General features: G+C 39.7%; 1 protein-coding gene across 1 annotated transcript in view; it reads left to right on the top strand.

The window, feature by feature from the left end:
• MTMR12 (myotubularin related protein 12) overlaps nucleotides 1–19749 on the top strand; it is a 90400-nt gene that overhangs the window by 22691 nt on the left and 47960 nt on the right. Inside the window, exon 2 of the mRNA XM_072605909.1 lies at nucleotides 16011–16071. Coding sequence (XP_072462010.1) covers nucleotides 16011–16071 — 61 coding nt within the window. The remainder of the gene's footprint in view (nucleotides 1–16010; nucleotides 16072–19749) is intronic.

The following is a 19749-nucleotide window of genomic DNA, read 5'->3' on the forward strand; positions in this document are numbered from 1 at the left end:
CAGTAGGGAGGCACTGCAACTTTTTACTCCAAAGAGTGCCATGGTCAGAACTGTGCTTTAGAAATATCAGTTTGGCAATTATGTGGAGAATAGATTAGAGAGGAGAGATCAATTGGGAGGCTTTTGAGTGAGTACAAATGAGAAGTGATGAAGGCACAGTTGGGATGGTTGTGGTGTGAGTAGAGAGGTAATGGATTTGAGGTATGTTTAGGAAATGGAATGACCAGACATGGCATCATGTTGGTTTTGAGATACCTGTGGGGCAACTAACTAAAGATATCCAGTAGACATTTGGAGCTTAGGAGAGAGATGAGAGAGCTGTATTTGGAAGTCATCTGTATAGTGATGATAGTTGATTATATCTCCAAGAGAGTGGAGAAGAGAGGAAGATGCTGTGAGGGGTGGGATGTAGATGATGAACCTGCGGAGAAAACTGAAAAGGATTGGTGAGACAGGTCGGAAAGGAACCCTGACTAAGCTTTGTCTTCAAAGCCCAAGGAGGAGAGAGTCTCCAGAAAGAGGGTGTGGTTAGGAATGTCACAAGGCAACAAAGAGTTCAAGAAGGATAAGGACTTGGACAGAAGCCTTTGAATTTAGCAATAAGGAGTGACATTGGACTTGTGACATCAGAGTGAACTTTCCCAATTGAGTGATGGGAATAGGAGCCAGATTGTAAGGGTTTGAGAAGGGAACTAGAGGTGAGAAATTGGAGACAACCACTCTTTCTAGCAGTTTGGCTGTGAAAAAGGAGGAGATTGGTATAGAATAGTACCAGTTATTGGTAATAATGCCAATTACATGAAGGGATGATAGGATAAACGCTTTTTAAGGATAGGGAAGCTTTGCATGTTTTAAGGTAATAGGGCAGGAGCTGTAACAGATAAGGAAAGGTTGAAAATTAAGAAGAGGGAGTTGGTGAATGAAGGGACAGGTGCACAAAGGAGAGGAACGAAGGCCTTTGTTCCAAAGGAGTTAAAGAGGAATAGGGCCCATAAATACAAAACCATTTAGTAAGGGGTATCTATCAAAGAATGACAGAACAAATCATGGTGCATGAATGTAATGGAATACTATTGTGCTCTAAGAAATGGTAGAAGTGGCAGTCTAACAAACTGGACAAAGCTTGTACGAGCTGATACACAATGGTGAAGTAAGCAGAAACTAAAGAACAATTTACAGCGGGACATCAACATAGTAAAGACAGCCAGCTTTGAAAGACTTAAGAATTTTGATCAATATCACAGTCAGCCATTATTCCAAAGGACTGATGTACTATGTCATCCACCTCTTGAAGCATGAGACGTGTTTTTGGACGTGGCTGATACAGGAATTTATTTTGTTTGACTATTAATATTTGTTGTAAGAATTTTTTTCTTTTTTCTTTTCCAGTGGGGGTTGGGAATGCTTGTTAATTGAAAACAACAGAGATAAACATTTAATATGTACATAAAATGAAAGTAGTATGAGGTGAATAGAGAATCAGGAAGACCTGGATTCAAACCCATTTCTGACACATAGCTATGTGACCTTGGGCAAGTCACTTTCTCAATCCTAAGTTTTAGGGCAGCTTCAGATTTGTAGTTAGTAGAGGAAATTTTGTCACTTAGTTTCTTATGTGAATAAAATCCTAGTTCTGGATGTGTGTATACATATATAGGCATGTCTATATACTCATACTTATGCACATTTCATAAGAATTTGACAGTGTATATATTTTTTTCTCTTTAAGGAGATGACCAAAAAGTTTCAAGTTTGTAGGTGCTTGGATGTAATGTGCTATTTTGATTTCAATATTTAAGTCTTTTGTGAACATTCTCCTGATTGAAGTTTCTGGGACCAAATAACAGCTACTATGAAAAGCCGCTGCTCAGAAAACCAACTTCCTTCCTGTGGTGTGCCTTATCATTTGTACCTAATGATAGTGCATGCTTAAGATAGCCATTTGGACACTTCGTGTGTGTGTGTGTGTGTGTGTGTGTGTGTGTGTGTGTGTGTGTTTGGAGTGGGTAGAAGAAGATAATTCTAGTGTTAACAGATCTTTGTGACTATTTAGAGAAAATGAATGTTAACAGAAAAGCCCATCTCTTTCTCTAACTTAGGGCAGCTCCACGCAAATAAAAGCCAATGTAATTTAGTGAGGATTTTTTTTAAAAAGAGATATGTAGAAATTCCACACTTCTTTCTAATTAAGAACTAAAAACACAAAATGATTTTCAGTAAATATAACAAATGATACATGTATTTTCCATGTCCTGGTAAGTTAAATGGATGAGGAAAAAGAAAAATAATGTTAAAAGGGTGGCTGAAAAACAGGAATAATTGAGAGACAAAGAACAATAGAGAAACGCTCACAGAATTGATGAGGGTTGGAAGGGGAGGTAGTGAGACCCCACAAAGACCGGAGTATCAGGGGCAGGTCACCTGGAAGGCAGTCAAGGACTCAAGCATTGTTGAGGTCAAGGTAACGATTTATTACCCTTTTCGGTGGGCAAGAGTTCTTAGGGAACCTGCAGCCTTAGAGGAGTACAGGTAAAGTTTATATAGGATGTTCTATAGTATAGCATATGCCAAATATGCTAGCTAGGTGATTCAGGGTAGAATTAGGGAGTTTTTAAGGAATGATTAGTTCTTAAAGGAATATGCAGTTTTAGTATCTCCTTTGAAGGTATTTTATCCAGAATTCATCGGGAAATAGCCCAAGGGAGGGGCTACCTGGAGGTGTGGTTTTAGGCCTGAAACATCACTAAGTCAGCTGACAGGGTTAGGGCTGCCTCAGGAATACCAGGCTGCTTTCTCATTGTCTGTTAGACAGGATAAATGTAAAGGAGAATACATATGTCCAAGTGTAGGATACATGTGATTGGTCAGTGAGTAGTAAATGTCGTTATGACCCAGTGCATGGACCGTTCAGCCAGTACACAGCTGGATCAGACTACTAAGTTCTATAGGCACAGCTGGCTACATAGCAGCAAGGGAGATAATGGTTGTTGCTGGGGCAGGCTGTGTCCTTGAGCTGGAGAGAAACATCCTGGGATAGTGCTTTGAGGCTAGGGAGAAATGTGATTTTAGAATTGGGGTCCAAGCACACATACCTAAGCACCCCATCAAGAATAACATCGTTAACATTTATTCAGTGACTATACTGTACTTTTGTGTTCCATCCACAGGTGCAGAGGAAGTGAGAAAGACAAATGCAGGACCACGCTTTAACTCAAAACAGAATATCTCTTTTGGTTCTAATACTTTTCTCTTAAAAATAGAGATTTTAAAATTTTTTTTAAAAAGTAAATATTTCCATTAAAAAAAATGGTCATTCTTGCCTGAGGCCATCTATTTACTTTAGGTTTTACAGGTTATTCCAGCGGAATTAGCTGAACCTGCTACTACTATATGATTTCACTCTCTCTCTCTTCCTCCCCTTCTCTTCCTGGTTGGGTAGATAATGGAGAAGCCTGGGGCCTTCGCTTAAGGCCTTCTGCCTATAACTTTATGGTACAAAGACTTGGCTTATCACCCAGACCCTTGGAAAGTGTTGTCTCCTGGGAAAAAGAGCTTCCTTAGTATCCCAGGGTTCTTGTTAACATTTACCCTTTTAAATTTACGCAGAAGCCCTTGTAATTCTTTTGTACTATGTGAGATTTTTTTGGTTTAACCTTATTTTTACTTTTTATTTTGAACTATTTTCTCTGCTTCCAAAAGTTTATTTTGATTTCACTCTACTGGTTATCTCATATTGTAAACACTTGATGTCTTTTGTCTCCCCCCACGCCAGTTAAATTCAGCAGAGATACTCCTCCCCTTCCTCCCCAACAGACCTAGAGACAGTGTTGCATAATGGCTAGAAGGCTGACTTTGTCTCAAGCTGTACCTCTTATACGCACTGTGTGATCAAGATCTGAACCTTTGACCTCTCTTTGACCGCTCCAAAAGAAATAATAATAATGTAGCAATAATATTATTTACATAGATGGCACTCTAAGGTTTGTACAGCAGTTTATACGTGCTATCTTATTTGGTCCTCACAACAACCTCATAAAGTAGGTGCTATTATTATTATTATTATTTTTTTTTACAAAATTACTTATTTTAATTCATTTAAAACATTAAAAGCATTTCCGTGTTTTGATATTAACAGATACACTAAGAAGATGAGTTAAAAGGCAAAACGTCTCACAATCATCTGTGGTGAATATTATACTAAAACACCATTCTTAAGCCAGAAGTCTTTGTAGGAAAATCTTTAGTGAACTACAGAACTGCCCCCATTGTACAGATGAGGAAACTGAGACTAGGAAAGGTTAAATACTTGCCTAAGTCACACAACTAGCAGGAATCTAAGAAAAATTTTGAATTTATATCTTCCTAACTCCAGCGTTCTCTCTTCTTTGCCATCCAGCTGCTTGGATCAAAGAATGGGGTTTTGTTTAGGTTTGGAGTTTGGGATTGGATTTTTTTTCCTTTCTTTGTATCTCCAGAGCTTACCTGGTTCTGAGAGGGTGCATCCTGGCTGACAATTCCATAACAGGTTGTTAACTGAATAGTTTATTATCACCTAAGAAAGGAAGTGCTGATCACAGAATGTTATCATGGATTCCTTAAGAACAACTTATGCTAAGCTAAGCCCATTTCATTTTCTTGGTTAGCGGTACTAGCTCAGGAAAATGGCACAGATGTAGTGTATTTGGTATTCAGCAAGATATTTGATGAAGTTTTTCATGGTGTCTAATAGAAGGTGGTGTCTGAGGTGAGAGTTCTAAAGATATTGAGGTGGGTGAGCATGGAGTATATTTCAGGCATGAGGAAAACCTGGGCAAAGACATGGAGACAGAAGGCAGAAGGTGGTTCTGTGGGCCAATTTGGCTAGATCATACAGTGCATGACAAGGAAGCAATGTGAAGTAAGTCTGGCAAAGCTACCTGAAGCCAGAGTTTGAAGGACCTTAAATGCCAAATTGTTTTTATTTTCTCAGAGACAACAGAGAACCCCTGAAGCTTTTTGATCAGGGCAGCCTAAATCTTTCTGTTCTAACACTATTTTTGGCAACTCTGTGAACAGAGAATTGGAGAGCCTCAAAGCAAGGATGTGTATTTAGGAGCCTCTTCTAAAAGTCCAGGCAAGAGGTAAAGAGGACCAGACCTAGGATTCTTGTCTTGTAAGGAAAGAGTGGAGAGTAGTAGGGAGAGATATTTTGGAGGTATAACCAACAAGACTTTCCAACTAATATAGAGGTTAGGAGAGATTAAAGGGTCTGGGATAATCTTGAGCTTGTGAACCTGGATGCCTGGAAAGAGATGGGTTTCCTCTGCAGGAATACGGATGTTTTAGGGGAGGGGCAGGAAATAATGCTTCTTTTTTCATAGCCATAGTCTGAGCAGGGCAAGAGCAATTGAAGCTTTTCTCCAGACTCTGCTGAACTTGAGGGTGCCACTCATTCTAGCAGGCATGGAGAAAGTGGCTGTAGGTCCACATATGGGAGGGAAACATGGTTTGTTTGTGTGTCAGCACTATCTTGAGCACCCCAGTTCTTCACCAGGTTCTGGGGAAGTTGATGCAAGGCATTTCTTCTTCCCGATGTTCTGCTGTGGCCCCAAAACCCTGGGTACTAAACGCCTAAGCAGAGTCTGGGAGCTCTGTGTGGAGCACTTTGTCTCCCCCTTCCAGCTGACCATTGGTACCCTCAGCATCTTATAGTGATGGGCCATGAGGGAGGTGTTTCACTTGCTCTTTCTATAAGTTCCCTTCCCATTCCACCTCTTTGGTTATCCCATTTCCTCCAACTGTAGATCCCCCAAGGAAGGGAAGAGGAGATGGGCAACTTTGGGGGTGACACGTGAAATGTGTGCATCCATGGCAATGTATTCCCTTCTGCTATCACCCCTCCAAGAAAGTAACTGCTTACCTCTGATCCTACTACCTTCTTACTTCATCAGACCTCATTATCAGCTTGAAGAGAGAAAAATGGATCCCAGTATCATGGTGGTGGTAGAGGGAAGAGGTAGGTGTGTGGAGGAAGGTGTTATGCCCTCCCTTTCCATACCTTTCATTGAAAGGCCCCTGTAATAGATGTTCTCTGTCCCTTAGTGAGTATAACTAGGTAAAATAAGCCACCTGTAATCTGCCTTTCGTCCTTTCCTCCACACCATGCCTTCCGTAGATGACTGAAGGTCTCTGCTCCATTTCAGGGTACTTTACATAATTGACTTGTACCTCATGTGTAAAAGCTCCAAATTTCACCTCTTTTTTGGACACTTTAACTTTGAAATGTTACTGATGCATCCAGGGAGTAGGCAGTTGATGTAAAACTGGAGTTCAGGAAAAAGACTAGGCTTGTTTGTGTATTCTCAGTTCAAGAGTCATCTGTATAGAGATAATGACTGAATTTGTGGTAGCTGATGTGATCACAGACAGATAGTATGTAGAGAGAAAAGGTCTAAGGAAGAGCTATGGAGAAGAAGAGATGCCCACATTAGGGGCATTAGATGATGGTTCAGCAAAGGACCCTGAGAAGGACCAGTAAGACAGGTAGGAGGAGAACCAGGGAAAAGTGTGAAAGACATAAAAGAAGTGGTCAGCAAGAGAGATTGGGGGTAGAGAGATCAGGGAGGTTGAGTACTAAGAAAAGACTAGGGATTTAATAATGAAGAGAATAGTTGGTAACCATGTGAGCATTTCAGCCTGATTATAAGGGGTTGAGAAGTAAAAAGCGTAGAAATGGAGATAAGGAGTTTGTGAGTAAAAAGGGGAAAGAGTAATAATAAAGTAGCTAGAGGCAATGGCAAAATGCAGTAAAAATTTTGAGAATGGGAAAGATAAATATTTGTAGGCTATGGGGAAAGAGCCGCAGGACAAAAAGATTGAAGATAATATCGAGAGCATAATTGGGAAGAAAGTTCCTGGAAGAGATGGGAGAGGAAGGGATGAAAGGCACAAGTAGAGAAATTTGTTCTGGAAAGGAGAAGGGCCATATAAGAGATAGGAATAAAGTAGGAGAGAATGAGGGATGATGTAAGAGGATTTTGAAGTAGGGAAGAAGAATGGTGGCCTTGCATTTCTTCAGAGTGGGAGGCAAGATTATCGGATCATAAATTTAGAATTTGAGGGGACTTCAGAGGCTCTTGAGCCCAACCCTCTCCTTGTATAGATCAAGGAGACAAAATACAGAGAGGTCAGGTGACTTGTGCAGGGTCACACGGTAAAGTGTCTGAGGCAACATTTGCACCATGGTCTTCATGACTCCAGTTCCTATCTTCAATACCATCTGCCTATTAGGAAGGGATTCTATAGGGGGCTTAGGAAAAAAGAATGAGCACATCCACTATATGAGACTAAGAATCAATCAGAGAAGAAAGAAAGGAGTACGATGTAGTGGAGGAGGTCCAGTTAAAATTGGGTAACATAAATTTGCTGTAGACCCTGTTGGCGTAGATCCGTGACTTCCTGCAACACTGAACAGTGTATGTGAGTTGAAGTAGAAAAGGCAGATGTTAGGGATAACTCAGGCTCAGGGCTTGACAAGGCATTAGTGGTGATAGGGTAGGGATTAAAGGCAAGAAGACTGTATATAGTCAGTCTTATCAGTCAGTATATAGCCAACTGAAGGGAGGAAAGTAAGGACAGAGCAGACAGAGGTGATGGACTCATTGAGTAAGGGGTGTGTGGGGTCCCTTTTGGTCCCATTCGAGATGAAAAATAGGAGTGAGGCAGCACTGAAATGGAAGAATAGGAGGTTATGATTAAAGAGAAGAATTTCAGCTCTGGATCCTCAAACCAGAACAGTTATCAGTGATGAGATCAAGAATAGGTGTATTAAATTTGACAAGCATTTATTGAGTACCTGAAAGGTGCTATGTATTACGCTAAACCCTGGCATACAAAGACAACAGCCTCCCTCAGCAAGGAACTTATTTATATTCCTGTGAGCCAGAGTAAAGACTTAGTTATGGGAACTGATGAACTGGGAGATCAGGGTGTTTGAGCGATCATCAGTGTGTTGAAGCCCCAAAGTGGGAGTGCCAGGGTAGAGAGGAGAAAGATTATTGAGAGCCATTTAATTCCTTGAAAAGAAGAAAAGGTTCTCAAGTATTGGTAGCAGAGTCTGAAAGTGGCAGTGAGAAGTTAGAACTATGCTTGTTCCTCTCAATGGCTCTGTTTGTCAGATGGTACCTGGAAGAAACAAGTGGGGCAGTTAGGTTGCTCAGTAGATAGAGTACGTGAGCCTGGAGTCAAGAAGATCTGAGTTCAAATTCAACCTCACACAGTTACTAGCTGTGTGACTGTGGGCAAGTCACTTAACTCTGTTTACCTCTGTTTCCTCTTATGTGAAATGAGCTCGAAAACCACTCTAGTATCTTTGCCAAGAAAATCCCAAATGGGGTCATGAAGAGTTGGACATGCCTGAACAACAAAAATGAAACGTCACAGAGTGGGATAAGGTCATCCAGGATGCAGCAGCTACTGGGGAAACAGAAGGGAGCTCAGCTTCTGTGAGTGCAGAACTGTGAAAAATGGAGAGGAAGATGTCTAAGATGAAAGGATATTGGTTAATGATAGAATGGGAATTTCAGAGAAGGAATGAAAGAGACAGTGTAAGACAGACTTTGGAATGGGAGGGCTGAGGTATGAATGAATGAGAGGGTAAGAATGGGGTTTAGTAGTAGGGGAAAAGAATTTTCAGAAAGACTGAATATTAGGAATTAGAAAAGGAAATAGGAGCTTACTAGCCAGAGGATGGAGAAGTACCATTTGAATGCAGCTCTTCACCATAGTCCTGATTGGGAAGATTTCTTCTCTTTTAAATATCTTATCTTCAATAATTTTCTTTTATTGGCTAAAACTCTTTTCTTTCTATAATTAAGATAAATGCCATTCACTTTTCTAACAGTTCTTAAAGTATTTGGATAACTTATCATTTACCATTTTATCGTCCTGTCATCTCATGGATTTTTATTGAATTCTATTCCATGTTGTTTAGTATTTGTTAAACCAAAGATTAAAAACCTTTTGTATGCTCCTGGTTATAATTTTGAATTTTTTTTATCGTATTATACTAATTGTTCTACATTTAAATCAGATAGTTTTGATAATTATTGCTTTATAGGGTAGATTGAGATCCCGCAAAAGTAAGTCCCTTTTTAAAGTTCTTTTTGAAATTATTTTTGTGATTCTCCCCAGTTATTCTTACTTGTTTGTTTTTCTGTTATAAATTTTGATTGGTGTTGTATAAAATCTGTAAATTAATAATTTTTTTTTTTTTACTAACTCTTGGTTTAATTTAACCATTTGCATTGGCTGTCTCTCTCCAATTATTTGTTATTCTTTTGTATTAAAATTATATCTGTCTTTCTTTAGGTCTTGTATATATATCTTAGTAGGTACATTCTCAGGTTTTAGATACATTTCAGTCATTGTTGGAAAGGATCTCTCCATTTCCACAGATAACTTGTGAGGTTAGAAAAACTAATTACAACCCTGTTCATTCAGTAGCCTAGTCTCCAGAACTTTGGTGTGAGCTGTTCAGAGGGCTCTGATTTCCTTCCTGGTCCACAGCTATGCCTAGATAGGGAGGGTGAGGGATAGTTGAACTCCAGATATGTGAGGTTCTTATATTTTACCGAGCAATATTCATGGGGCACAATATTCTTCTCTTGGCTTGATGCCCATTTTCCTTAACACAGCATTTCATCACTGAAGGTTTGTTTTTGTTCTGAACTCTGGTTTTTCCTACAGCTACAGGACTGAAGGAAGTCTGGTGAATGCAAGAATTACAGTGGGAAGTTAGCCTCTGCAGGGGTTCGGCGGCCTTTCTGTCTTATCCTGATGTTAAGAGCAGACTTTCTTGTAAAGTGCATGGCTCCTGGCTGACCTAATATGTTCCCCTCCTTTTCCTGATTGATAGATACCTTTGTTCCATGGCTTTAACACCAACTTCAAAGTCTGTTTTCAATCTAAAATAAGATGGCAACTTGAAAATGTGACATTTCTGCTGAGATTCTAGACCTTTGACAGAGTTTGTGAAGGGTCTCCCGTTAGTCTTTGCCTTATCGAAAGTGAGCTCTGAGTTCTCTTAAACATTTTTCTAATTGCTGTTACTTTTACTTAATGCTACCATAGATTGTTTCCCAGGGTAGTTTGTCTCTTTAGGAAGATTCCACCCCTCTCTTTGCTGACCTAGTTTATGTGCTGTGTGTGACCAAGTGATTCTGAATGAGCACTACAGTTTCTATAAAACTGCTTTTTCAAGTCTTTGACCCAAGGCCATGTTACATTGCTGGATAATACTATACATTTCTTTTCAAAGGTTTAACAATCTCTTGAAGGTGATCAGAACCTTTCGATAATCAAGAATCTTCTGGCCCAGTAACCTGGTATTGAGCCCCTTTGAGCTTGGACAGCAATTACAGACTCATGAGATGTCCTTGGGGTCTCCCAGCTTGGAAGACCATGCCAGAGTTTGTTCCCCTCTCCGAGCCTGTGAGAACCCAGAGCACCCCGGTGCCCCGAGGAGGCTGAGGAGTAGAGAGTAGTACTTGTTGTGGACACAAACAAGAGTCATGTTTTACATGAGATCATAATCTTATTATTAATTAATTATAAAGTAATTTATTTTAATAAACATAAAATTATTAACAGCAAATTTTAAAATTGCCTCTTACATTTAACAAAATGGTAACAAAATTGTCCTATTTGTTTCTAGGTTCCATTCTGAACTTTTTTCTTCTATATTTTTCTCAGATGCTTTTTGTCTGCTCCTGTTACTTACATAGTTGTAATCAATCGTTGTCTAGTGGCTACAAAATAGATAGGGCCCTCCTCCTGGAGTCAAATCCAGCCTATGATACTTACTAGCTGTATGACTCTGGGCAAGTCACTTAACTGCTGCCTGCCTCAGTTTCCCTATCTGTAAAATGGAGTTGATAACAATACCTACCTCTCAGGATTGTTGTGAGGATGAAATATTTGTAAAGTACTTTGCAACCTTAAAGTGCTACATAAGTGCTAGCTATTGTTACTTTGTATATTTTGATCTCTTCACTCAGTTACTTCATAAGTCTTCTTGTGCTATGTTTTATCCTCCACATTTGTTATGTCTTATGGGTTAATACTTTATTACGTTCATATGTCACAATTTATTCAGCTGTTCTCCAATCTTTGAACATCTAGGTTGTTTCCAGCATTTACTGTTGTGAATAAAACTCCTATGAACATATTTATACAAATTCTTTTTTCCCCTTCAGCAATACTTAGTATTTAGTCCTAATAGTACCTATGTCTTTGCTGTAATTAAACATTTCTTCAGAATTAAAATGTAACAAAATGTCCTGTTCTACCTTTTGACCTCTTAGCTTTTTGCCTGTACGTATGCGAATTTGAACTCCTCAGGCAGAGACAGAGTGAATGGGACTGTCACATTATGGGTAGTAACAACTTTAATGCCAAATGGAGATTAGGAGTACATGTCTCATCTTTCCTATTTTCTGGCCTTTCTGACGTATAAACTGGCTTATGTTCTTGGGGGGATAGATAACTGCTTAGTTAGGAAGCTTTCCAGGATAGGCTTGTGGTTTAAAGGCTTCCTTGTTAATGACCTTTGTTTTTTATCCAAGTCTTATATATGCGTGGGGTGCAGTTACTCAGATTAATAGTGGTGCCAGTCATGGTTCAGAGGCATCACTTTTTGCATTTTCCACCCATCCAAGTAGCATCTAGTTGGCCTGCACTATTAATGTGCATGAACTTTGGCTGTTCTTAGTCTTGGTGACCTTCCCTCTAAGATCACCTTCCATCTACCCTGTATACATCTAGTTTTACATAGTTGTTGGTGTGTTATCTCCCCACTACATCCCAAGACTGTGAGCTTCTTGAGAGCAAGGTCTCAAGGTCTGCTTTTTATTTTCTTTGTGTCCCCAGAAATTAGCCCAGTTCGTGGCACATAATACATGATTAATAAATGCATGCTGATTGACTGTAAACTAGTTGCAAAGAAGCTATAAATAGAAACCTGAGCCAGGCTGAAGGGTGTGTTTGCTTGTGTCAGGCCACAAAGGGGGACAGTTCATCATCTTCTCGCCTAAAGTGCTACTTCCCAGTTCAGGGCACTGTTATAATGCATTTGCTTTCTGTTTATCTTCAGTCTATTCTATTTTTTTTTTCATTTTGACTTTGTGTCTCCAGCAGCTTGTACGTAGCGGGAGCACATGCTTATTGGGCTGAATTGAATTGGAGAAATAATTGGGAACTTTCAGGGTGAATTATCTTGGGTTGAGCTTTCCAGACAGTAAAAAATTCACAAGTGTCAGGTTCTTAAATTGGCTTTTAAAAATAATTGTACATATATTAATAACCAGTTTAATAATCATAGTCGTAATTTTATGTAATGTATTTTGTATGTTTTTTACCTTTTAAAATAGAATATATGAGCCTAATTTGACTTTTTTCTTTGACTAAAGGTCATAATCATCATCATCATGGTTATTTTGAGGAACAGTTACTTTGATGAACTGAAGGTGTAATATAGAAATAAATAAAATGATGATAATTAGCATTTGCATAGCACTTTAAGGTTTATCAAATGCTGTACATTTATTTTCTCACTGGATCCTCGAATGAGATAGGTGCTATTATTATTATTCCCCATTTTGCAGGTGAGGAAACTGAGGCTGAGAGGAGGTTAAGCGATTTGCCGGAGGTTACGCAGATAGTCAATGCGAGACTTCAAGTCTAGCACTCTTCCTCATTTGATATCTATGCATATCTATGCATATAATGATGTGGGGCATTGGGACAGCATGGTATGTAGAAAGAGGCCTGAATTTGGAGTCAAAGCATCTGGGTTTAAATCCTGTATCGGCTGTTGACCACACTCTCCTCCTTGTTAGCTCTCTTCTCTCTGTCTCCTCATTTTCCTCCTAACTATCTGACTGATGCTTGTCTGTCTCCTTTGCTGTATTCTCTTCCAGATCATTCCCTCTAAGTAGTTATTACTCAGGGTTCTATTCTGAGTCCTCTTCTCTTCTCCCTCTATATTACTTCATTGGTAATTTCACCAGCTCCCATGGATTTAGTTACCATCTCTATGCTAATGATTCTCAAATCTGCCTATCCTACCCCAAACTCTCTGCTGCCTCCAATCTCAGATCTCCAGTTGCCTTTCAGACATCTCAAACTAGATGTCCAGTAGACATCTTAAACTCAACATATTCAAAGCAACTTATTATCTTTCCCCAAAAACTCGATTCTTCCCCCTCTCATCTTCCCTATTACTATTGAGGCCCACAACCTCAGAGTCATCCTGGATTCCTCACTATCCTTTATCCCCCCTATCCAGTCTATTGCAAGGCCTGTAGATTTCACCTTTGCAACATCTCTGGAGTACACCCCCTTCTCTCCTCTCATACTGCTACCACCCTGGTTCTGGTCTTCATTACCTTGCTTTTTGTTTCTTACAGTAACCTACTTGTGGGTCAGCCTGCCTCAAGTCTCTCCTCACTCCAGTCCATCTTCTGTTTAGCCACTGAAGTGATTTTCCTGAAGTGCAGGTCTGACCACATCACTTTCTGCTCAGTAAACTCTCATGCCTTCCTGTTGTCTCCAGGATCAAATACAAGATCCTCTGTTTGACATTCAAAGCCTTTCATATCCAAATCCCCTCCTACCTTTCCAGTCTTCTTACACCTTACTCCCCAGCATGTACTCTTCAGTCCAGTGATTGTTGACCTCCTGACTGTTCCCACAAACAGGACATTTCATCTCTTAGTTCTAGGCTTTTTTCTGGTTGTTCCCCCATGCCTAGAATGCTTTACCTTCTCTGCCCCAGCTACTGACCTCACTGATTTCCTTTAAATCCCAGCTAAAATCCCACCTTCTACAGGAAATCTCCCTTAACTGCTCTTAACTATTTCCTACTTACCCTATATATATCTAGCATATATGTACATACACACACACATACACACTCACATACACACACTCACACACACATATATATTCATTCATTTTTTTGCATGTTGTCTCCCCTGTTAGATTGTAAGCTTCTCGAAGACAAACACTGTCTTTTGCCTCTTTGGTATCCTTGGTGCCTCAGTAAGCACTTAATAAAATGTTTATTGATTGATTACTCCTCTTGGGAACTCTAAGCACATCTAAGCCATAGTTTTTTGCCATTAGGACTCTTACCAATGCAAATCTATGATCTTAAAAGACTAACGACTCCTGCAGTGATCCAGTGTTCACTTTCTTGCAGTCCTTGCCAACAGTTTGCTTTTTGCTCATTTGCCTCATTCTCAAAAATAGAATGAAATATGGATAGTAACAGCTGAGTAACCTCTGTGCTAGAAGATATGACTGATTTCCTGCTAAATTAAAAACTTGGACTAACACATCCTTTATTCAGGTGACATTTTTGTCATATAGAAAATTAACTTCTCTTAGTCCAGTGGTTTTTCAGTACAGCTTAAAACATCTGTGGTTTCTGTATCTCATACATAAAGGATGGACCACAGGTACCTCCTTGCTGACTTACCTCCATTCTTCTAACTTTGCCTTAGTTTGCTCATGGCATATGCAGGAGCAAGAGAAGGAAAAATAAATCGATAGATTTAACATCCTCAAGGATCTGTGAGGAGGATAGAAATAAAGAAGGAAGGAAAGAATGAAAGAAAAAGAAAGAAAGAAAGAAAGAGAAAGAAAGATAGATGGATAGATCCTGGCCTTTTCACACTGTTTGACTTACTTTAGACAAAACAAATACTCTTAATTTAGGTGTTCATGCCTAGTGTTTACACAAAGTTCTTATCAATTCTTCCAGTCCTTCCCTTATTCAAGTGAAGATGTTTTTCATGCCTTGAAGGGTTGTAATATATTGAGGTACAAATGACTGTTGCTCCCTTTCCTAATGGGGGAAGCTAGATGGGACAGTGGATAGAGCACTGAGCCTTTAGTCAGGGAAGACCTGAATTCAAATCCATCAGACACTTGCCGACTATGAGACTCTGGGCAAGTCATTTTCTGTTTGCCTCAGTTTCCTCAAATGTAAAATGCAAATAACAATAGCACCTACCTCCCAGGGTTGTTGTGAGGATCAAATTAGATAATATTTTAAAAGCACTTAGCACAGTGCCTGGAATATAGTAGATGTTTAAGTGATTACTCCTCTTTCCTTCTCCCTCCCTCCCCCTTGGATGCAAATTTATTATATTTTATTTTATTTTCACCAAAAAAAATTAGGCTAGGAGCCAAGAGACCTGAGTTTTAATCCTGGTTCCACTGCTAATGTGCTGTGTTTCCTTGCCTATAAAATGAGAGTATTAGATTGGATCATCTTGGAGATCTTTTAATTTTAAATCCCTTCCATCTCCAAAATCTTACAATTTTCCGTTATCTTTGTCTATAGTTCAGTATTCCCTTCATTGCTTCTAATCCTTAGTGCTATGTTCTATCTTCTTTTTTTTCTTTCTTCAGTTTTAAAAAAGCTCCTATACGTAAAGGCTGGACTTTAATTGAGAAAAAAATATTAGTTGACAAATTTACCAGTTGTGGTGTGGCCACACGTACTTCTAGAAAAATCAGCTTTTCTCTGCTGTGTTTTCATGTTCTTGGGGACATTTTTTCATTGTCAAAGAGGATCTTTTTATTCGCTAGACCCTGCCACCATTCACTTAAAACAGTTATTTTGGGGTTCAGAAACATTCCACATTAGTTGTGTTATGTTTGCTTGCCTTTCTTTAGAAATTTTGTGTTTTATTTATTAAACTCATAATATTTTAGAGAGATAGTTGTTAAAAATCTTTCAATTCAAAGCAAATAGTTTTAACATGTTGGGGCAGGTTTGGTATGTTCAGTTTTTTGTCTGACACTTATCAACCAAAATCACCCCAGTCTTTTATGGCCTAATTAACTATGTAGTATAGTTATATTTGCTATGTTGTGTACAATATCTTGACAGCATAGCTTCATTTTGTTCTTTTCTAGCTTGAAAAAAATTTTAATGACTTTTTTTTTTACCTCTCTTCTAGGAAATACACACAAATGAAAAGGAAGTAACAGAGAAGGAAGTAAATCTTCACTTGTTACCAGGTAACAGGCTTTCTTAGGATTGTATACCATATGCAATTTGATCAACAAATAAGTCACCTCATTTCTGATGTTACTATATATATATATATATATATATATATACACACTCCTTTGTCTTCAGCCAAAGGCCTATAGCCTCAAGGAGGAAGCAGAGTTGTATTGCAGGGGTCGCTGGTTCAGTAACTGCATACCTGGGTCTGCATCTATGTTTTGTATGGCAAGATGGCAGCCTCTTGCTTCTTCTCCTTGTTGTGCCCCACCTGCCTGTAAATTAAGTGTTCAACCAACCCCTTTTCACCACGTGTATCTTAGCATGCTTTTTTTGCTATAAGGGCCCCAACTTGTCATCCTTTTCTTTCCTGCCATAATTTGAGCAGAACACAACATCCATTGTCCTCAAAACCCTTCCTGAGTTAGTGTATACCCGTTCTCCTTAGTGATAGAGTAGTTTGTCTGCCACAGTGCAAGTTGTCTTCCTGACTTCTGGCATAGTTTTTTTCTCTTTCTTATTTCTCTGCCTACACTACTTAACATAGGACAATTGATATATCCAGTAGGATTTGTATTTATTAAACATTTTCTGTACCAAGCTAAGAAGTTTACATTCTAATGGGAAAGACAACATAGACATATATAGGAACATATAAATACATATGTATAACATGTAACATATATATGTGCACATATAAATAAAGACATATACACACAGAAGTTATATACAGAGTAGATACAAGGTAACCTTACAGGGGAAGAGCAGAGGGTGGAGAGGCAGCAAGATGTACTCAAGGTGGGCTTTGAGCCAGGTCTCAAAGGAAGGGAGTCAAGGGTTATAAGAGGTAGAAGGGGAGAAGTAAAAGTGTTCTAGGCATGGGGGACAACTGTTGTAAAGGTGTAAAGACAAAGGAATGCCCTCAGCTGTAATAGAGAATTTGGAAATAGAGAGAGGAGAGGGGAAATGATAATGGATTCTTTTTAGGATGTGTTAAACTTGAAATGCTTACAGGGCTTTCAGTTTAAAATATCCAATAATGGACATTCACCATTGGATGGTGAAAAACTACAGTTCCGGAAAAAGAAGGGGCTGTATCTATCGATCTGTGACTCATCTGCATAGAGAAGGTAATTAAACCCCTTGTGACTGATGAGATCATCAAGCAAGACAGTACGGAGAGAAAGAAGATGGCCAGATCAGAGCCTTGAAGGACACTTAGAATTAGGGAGTATGACATGGAAGATCTAGCAAAAGACATCAAGGAGTTGTTGGTAGAGGAAAACCAAGAGAGCACAATGGTACTACCCTAGAGAGGAGAGAAATGCAGGAGGAGAAGGGGGTCAGCAGTCCCAAATGTTGTAGATGACGAGAAAAGGAAAGGATTGAGGAGGAGGCCATTGGGTTTGGCAGTTAGAAAAGAGTATTTTCAGTTGAATGATGAGTCAGAAGCCAGATTGCAATGGGTTTAGAAAAGAGTTGAGAACATAGTAAGTGGGAGTACTAAGTATAGATGGCTTTTTGAAGTTCTGAGAAAGGAAGAAGGCACTATAGGATGAAAAGTAGTAGGGGATGGTAGGAGCTAGTGAGGGTTGTTTTGTTTTTTTAAGGATAAGGGGATACTTGGGTGTGCTTAAAAGCAGCAGAGGAGAAAGAGAAAGGAAGGAAGGAAGAAAGAGAGAGAGAGAGAAGAATAACAGGGGCAATCTCTTGGAGAGGATAGAATGGGATAGAATCAAAGATACATGAGGAGGTATTATCCCAGTAAAGAGAAGAACCACATCATCATCAGACACTGGAGTAAAAAAGGAGATGGTGGGAGACCATCTCAAGGGCATGTGAATCAGAAGAGCCTCAAGTCACATGGCCTCAGTTTTTTCTAGTGAGCTAGCAAGAGAGCTCCTCAGCTGACAGGATGGTGGAAGGCTTGAAGAGAAAGCAGAAGGTCTGAACAGCTGTTGTGTTGAGTGGGATAGAAAGTCAGGTAGGAGTAGGATTGCTTTGATATAGTGAAGGATCAGTTAGGTTTAGATAATGTAAATTTGTCGGGGATGGTTGTGTGACTTGTGCTTTGTTCAGTAAGATTGAGTAGGAGTGAAGGAGGCAGATGGTGGGATATCCAGGGTTGGAGTTTGGCAAGGCATGAGCCTCAGTAGAACTTCAGAGTTAGAATTTGAGAATATCAGATAATGTAGAGTTGAAGTGATTCACCAAAGCGTCAGTCAAGCTTGAGAAGGCAGGAGAGGACAGCCAGGGCAGCAGTGATGGCCTGGGAAAGTATGGAGGTGCAGAGGGATTGAAAGTCGTGGTTCAGACAAAGAGTAGAATTAGTAGTAACAAAGCCTCAGGTGAGATGCAGTGATCAAAGATTAGGAGTGGGATGGGGACTGGAGCTGGGATTTCATTGGTACAAGAAATTCCTCAAATCAACAGATACAGTCCGTAAGCATTTATTGTTTGTGCCAGGCACTGCACTAAACACCGGGGATACAAAGGAAAGCAAAAACAATTCCTCTCCTTAAGGAGTTCACAGTCTAGTAAGGGAGATGATAAAGTATTACGTACAAATGAGGTATATGCAAAATAAATGGGAAATAATCAACAGAGGGAAGACACTAGCATTATTAAAGGGGTCTGAGGAAAAGGCTAAGTGCACAAGGTGAGATTTTAGCCAGGTTTGGAGGAAGCCTGGTAGTAAGGAGAGGGTGGAAGGGAACTTCAGTCATAGTGGGTAGCCAGTGAAAATGCCTGGAGTTAGGAGGTGAAGTGTTGTCCTACAGGGAAGAGCAAGGAGGTCAGTGTCACTCACTGCGTGGAAAAGTACATGGAGAGAAGTAAGGTGTAAAAAGATTGGAAGGTAGGAGGGGGCTCTAACCTTCATGAAGAGCTTTAAAAATCAAGCAAAGAATCTTGTATTTGATCCTAGAGGTGATAGGGGCTACTGGAGTTTGTTAATTGATAGGTGTGGGGGGAGTTTGGAGGGAGGATGAGACACAGAAAGATCTTTAGGAAAATCACTTGGATAATTGAGTGGAGCGAGAGTTGAGGGCAGGGAGACCACCAGCAGGCTTCTGCAATAGTGAGGTAATGAGAGTGTGCACCAGGATAATAGCAGATGGGAGAAAAGGGGACCTATATATAGGAGAGATGTTTTGAAGGTAGAATCTAGTTCTTGATGGAGACACTTCCTCTACTGATGCAGTTTGAATTAAGGTTATCTGGGGTTCTTGTGCATCAAAGTAGAATATTATGAACTTTCCCTGTGTTTAGCTCAGGTGAAATGGAGGAACAGGTAATGGTAGTTGAAGTTCCAAAAGTAGTTAAAGAACCAAAAGTCAGGGTATTTGAGAGACTATCAACATATATGTTGAAGTTCTCTACTTGAGGGCAAGAGTTGGGGTGCAGAGGAAATGATGAACCAGACACTGAACTCATTAAGAGAGGAGGGAAAAATGTCTTGGGGATTGGTAGATAATGGTCAGCAGGATGAATGAATGAAAAGAACATTTAATAACATGCAAAGTACTGTGCTGAGTACTGCTGAGAGACATAGAAAGGCAAGAATGTCCATACTCTCAGGGAGTTCACATTCTAATGGGAGAGGCAATATAACAGGGGTCAATTTTGAGTCAGATGGACAGCTCCAACTGTCTTCAGTGCTGTGGCAAAGCAGATGGCAGTGCCTCTTC

Source organism: Notamacropus eugenii, chromosome 4 (genome assembly GCF_028372415.1).
Source record: "Notamacropus eugenii isolate mMacEug1 chromosome 4, mMacEug1.pri_v2, whole genome shotgun sequence".
Lineage (NCBI taxonomy): Eukaryota > Metazoa > Chordata > Mammalia > Diprotodontia > Macropodidae > Notamacropus > Notamacropus eugenii.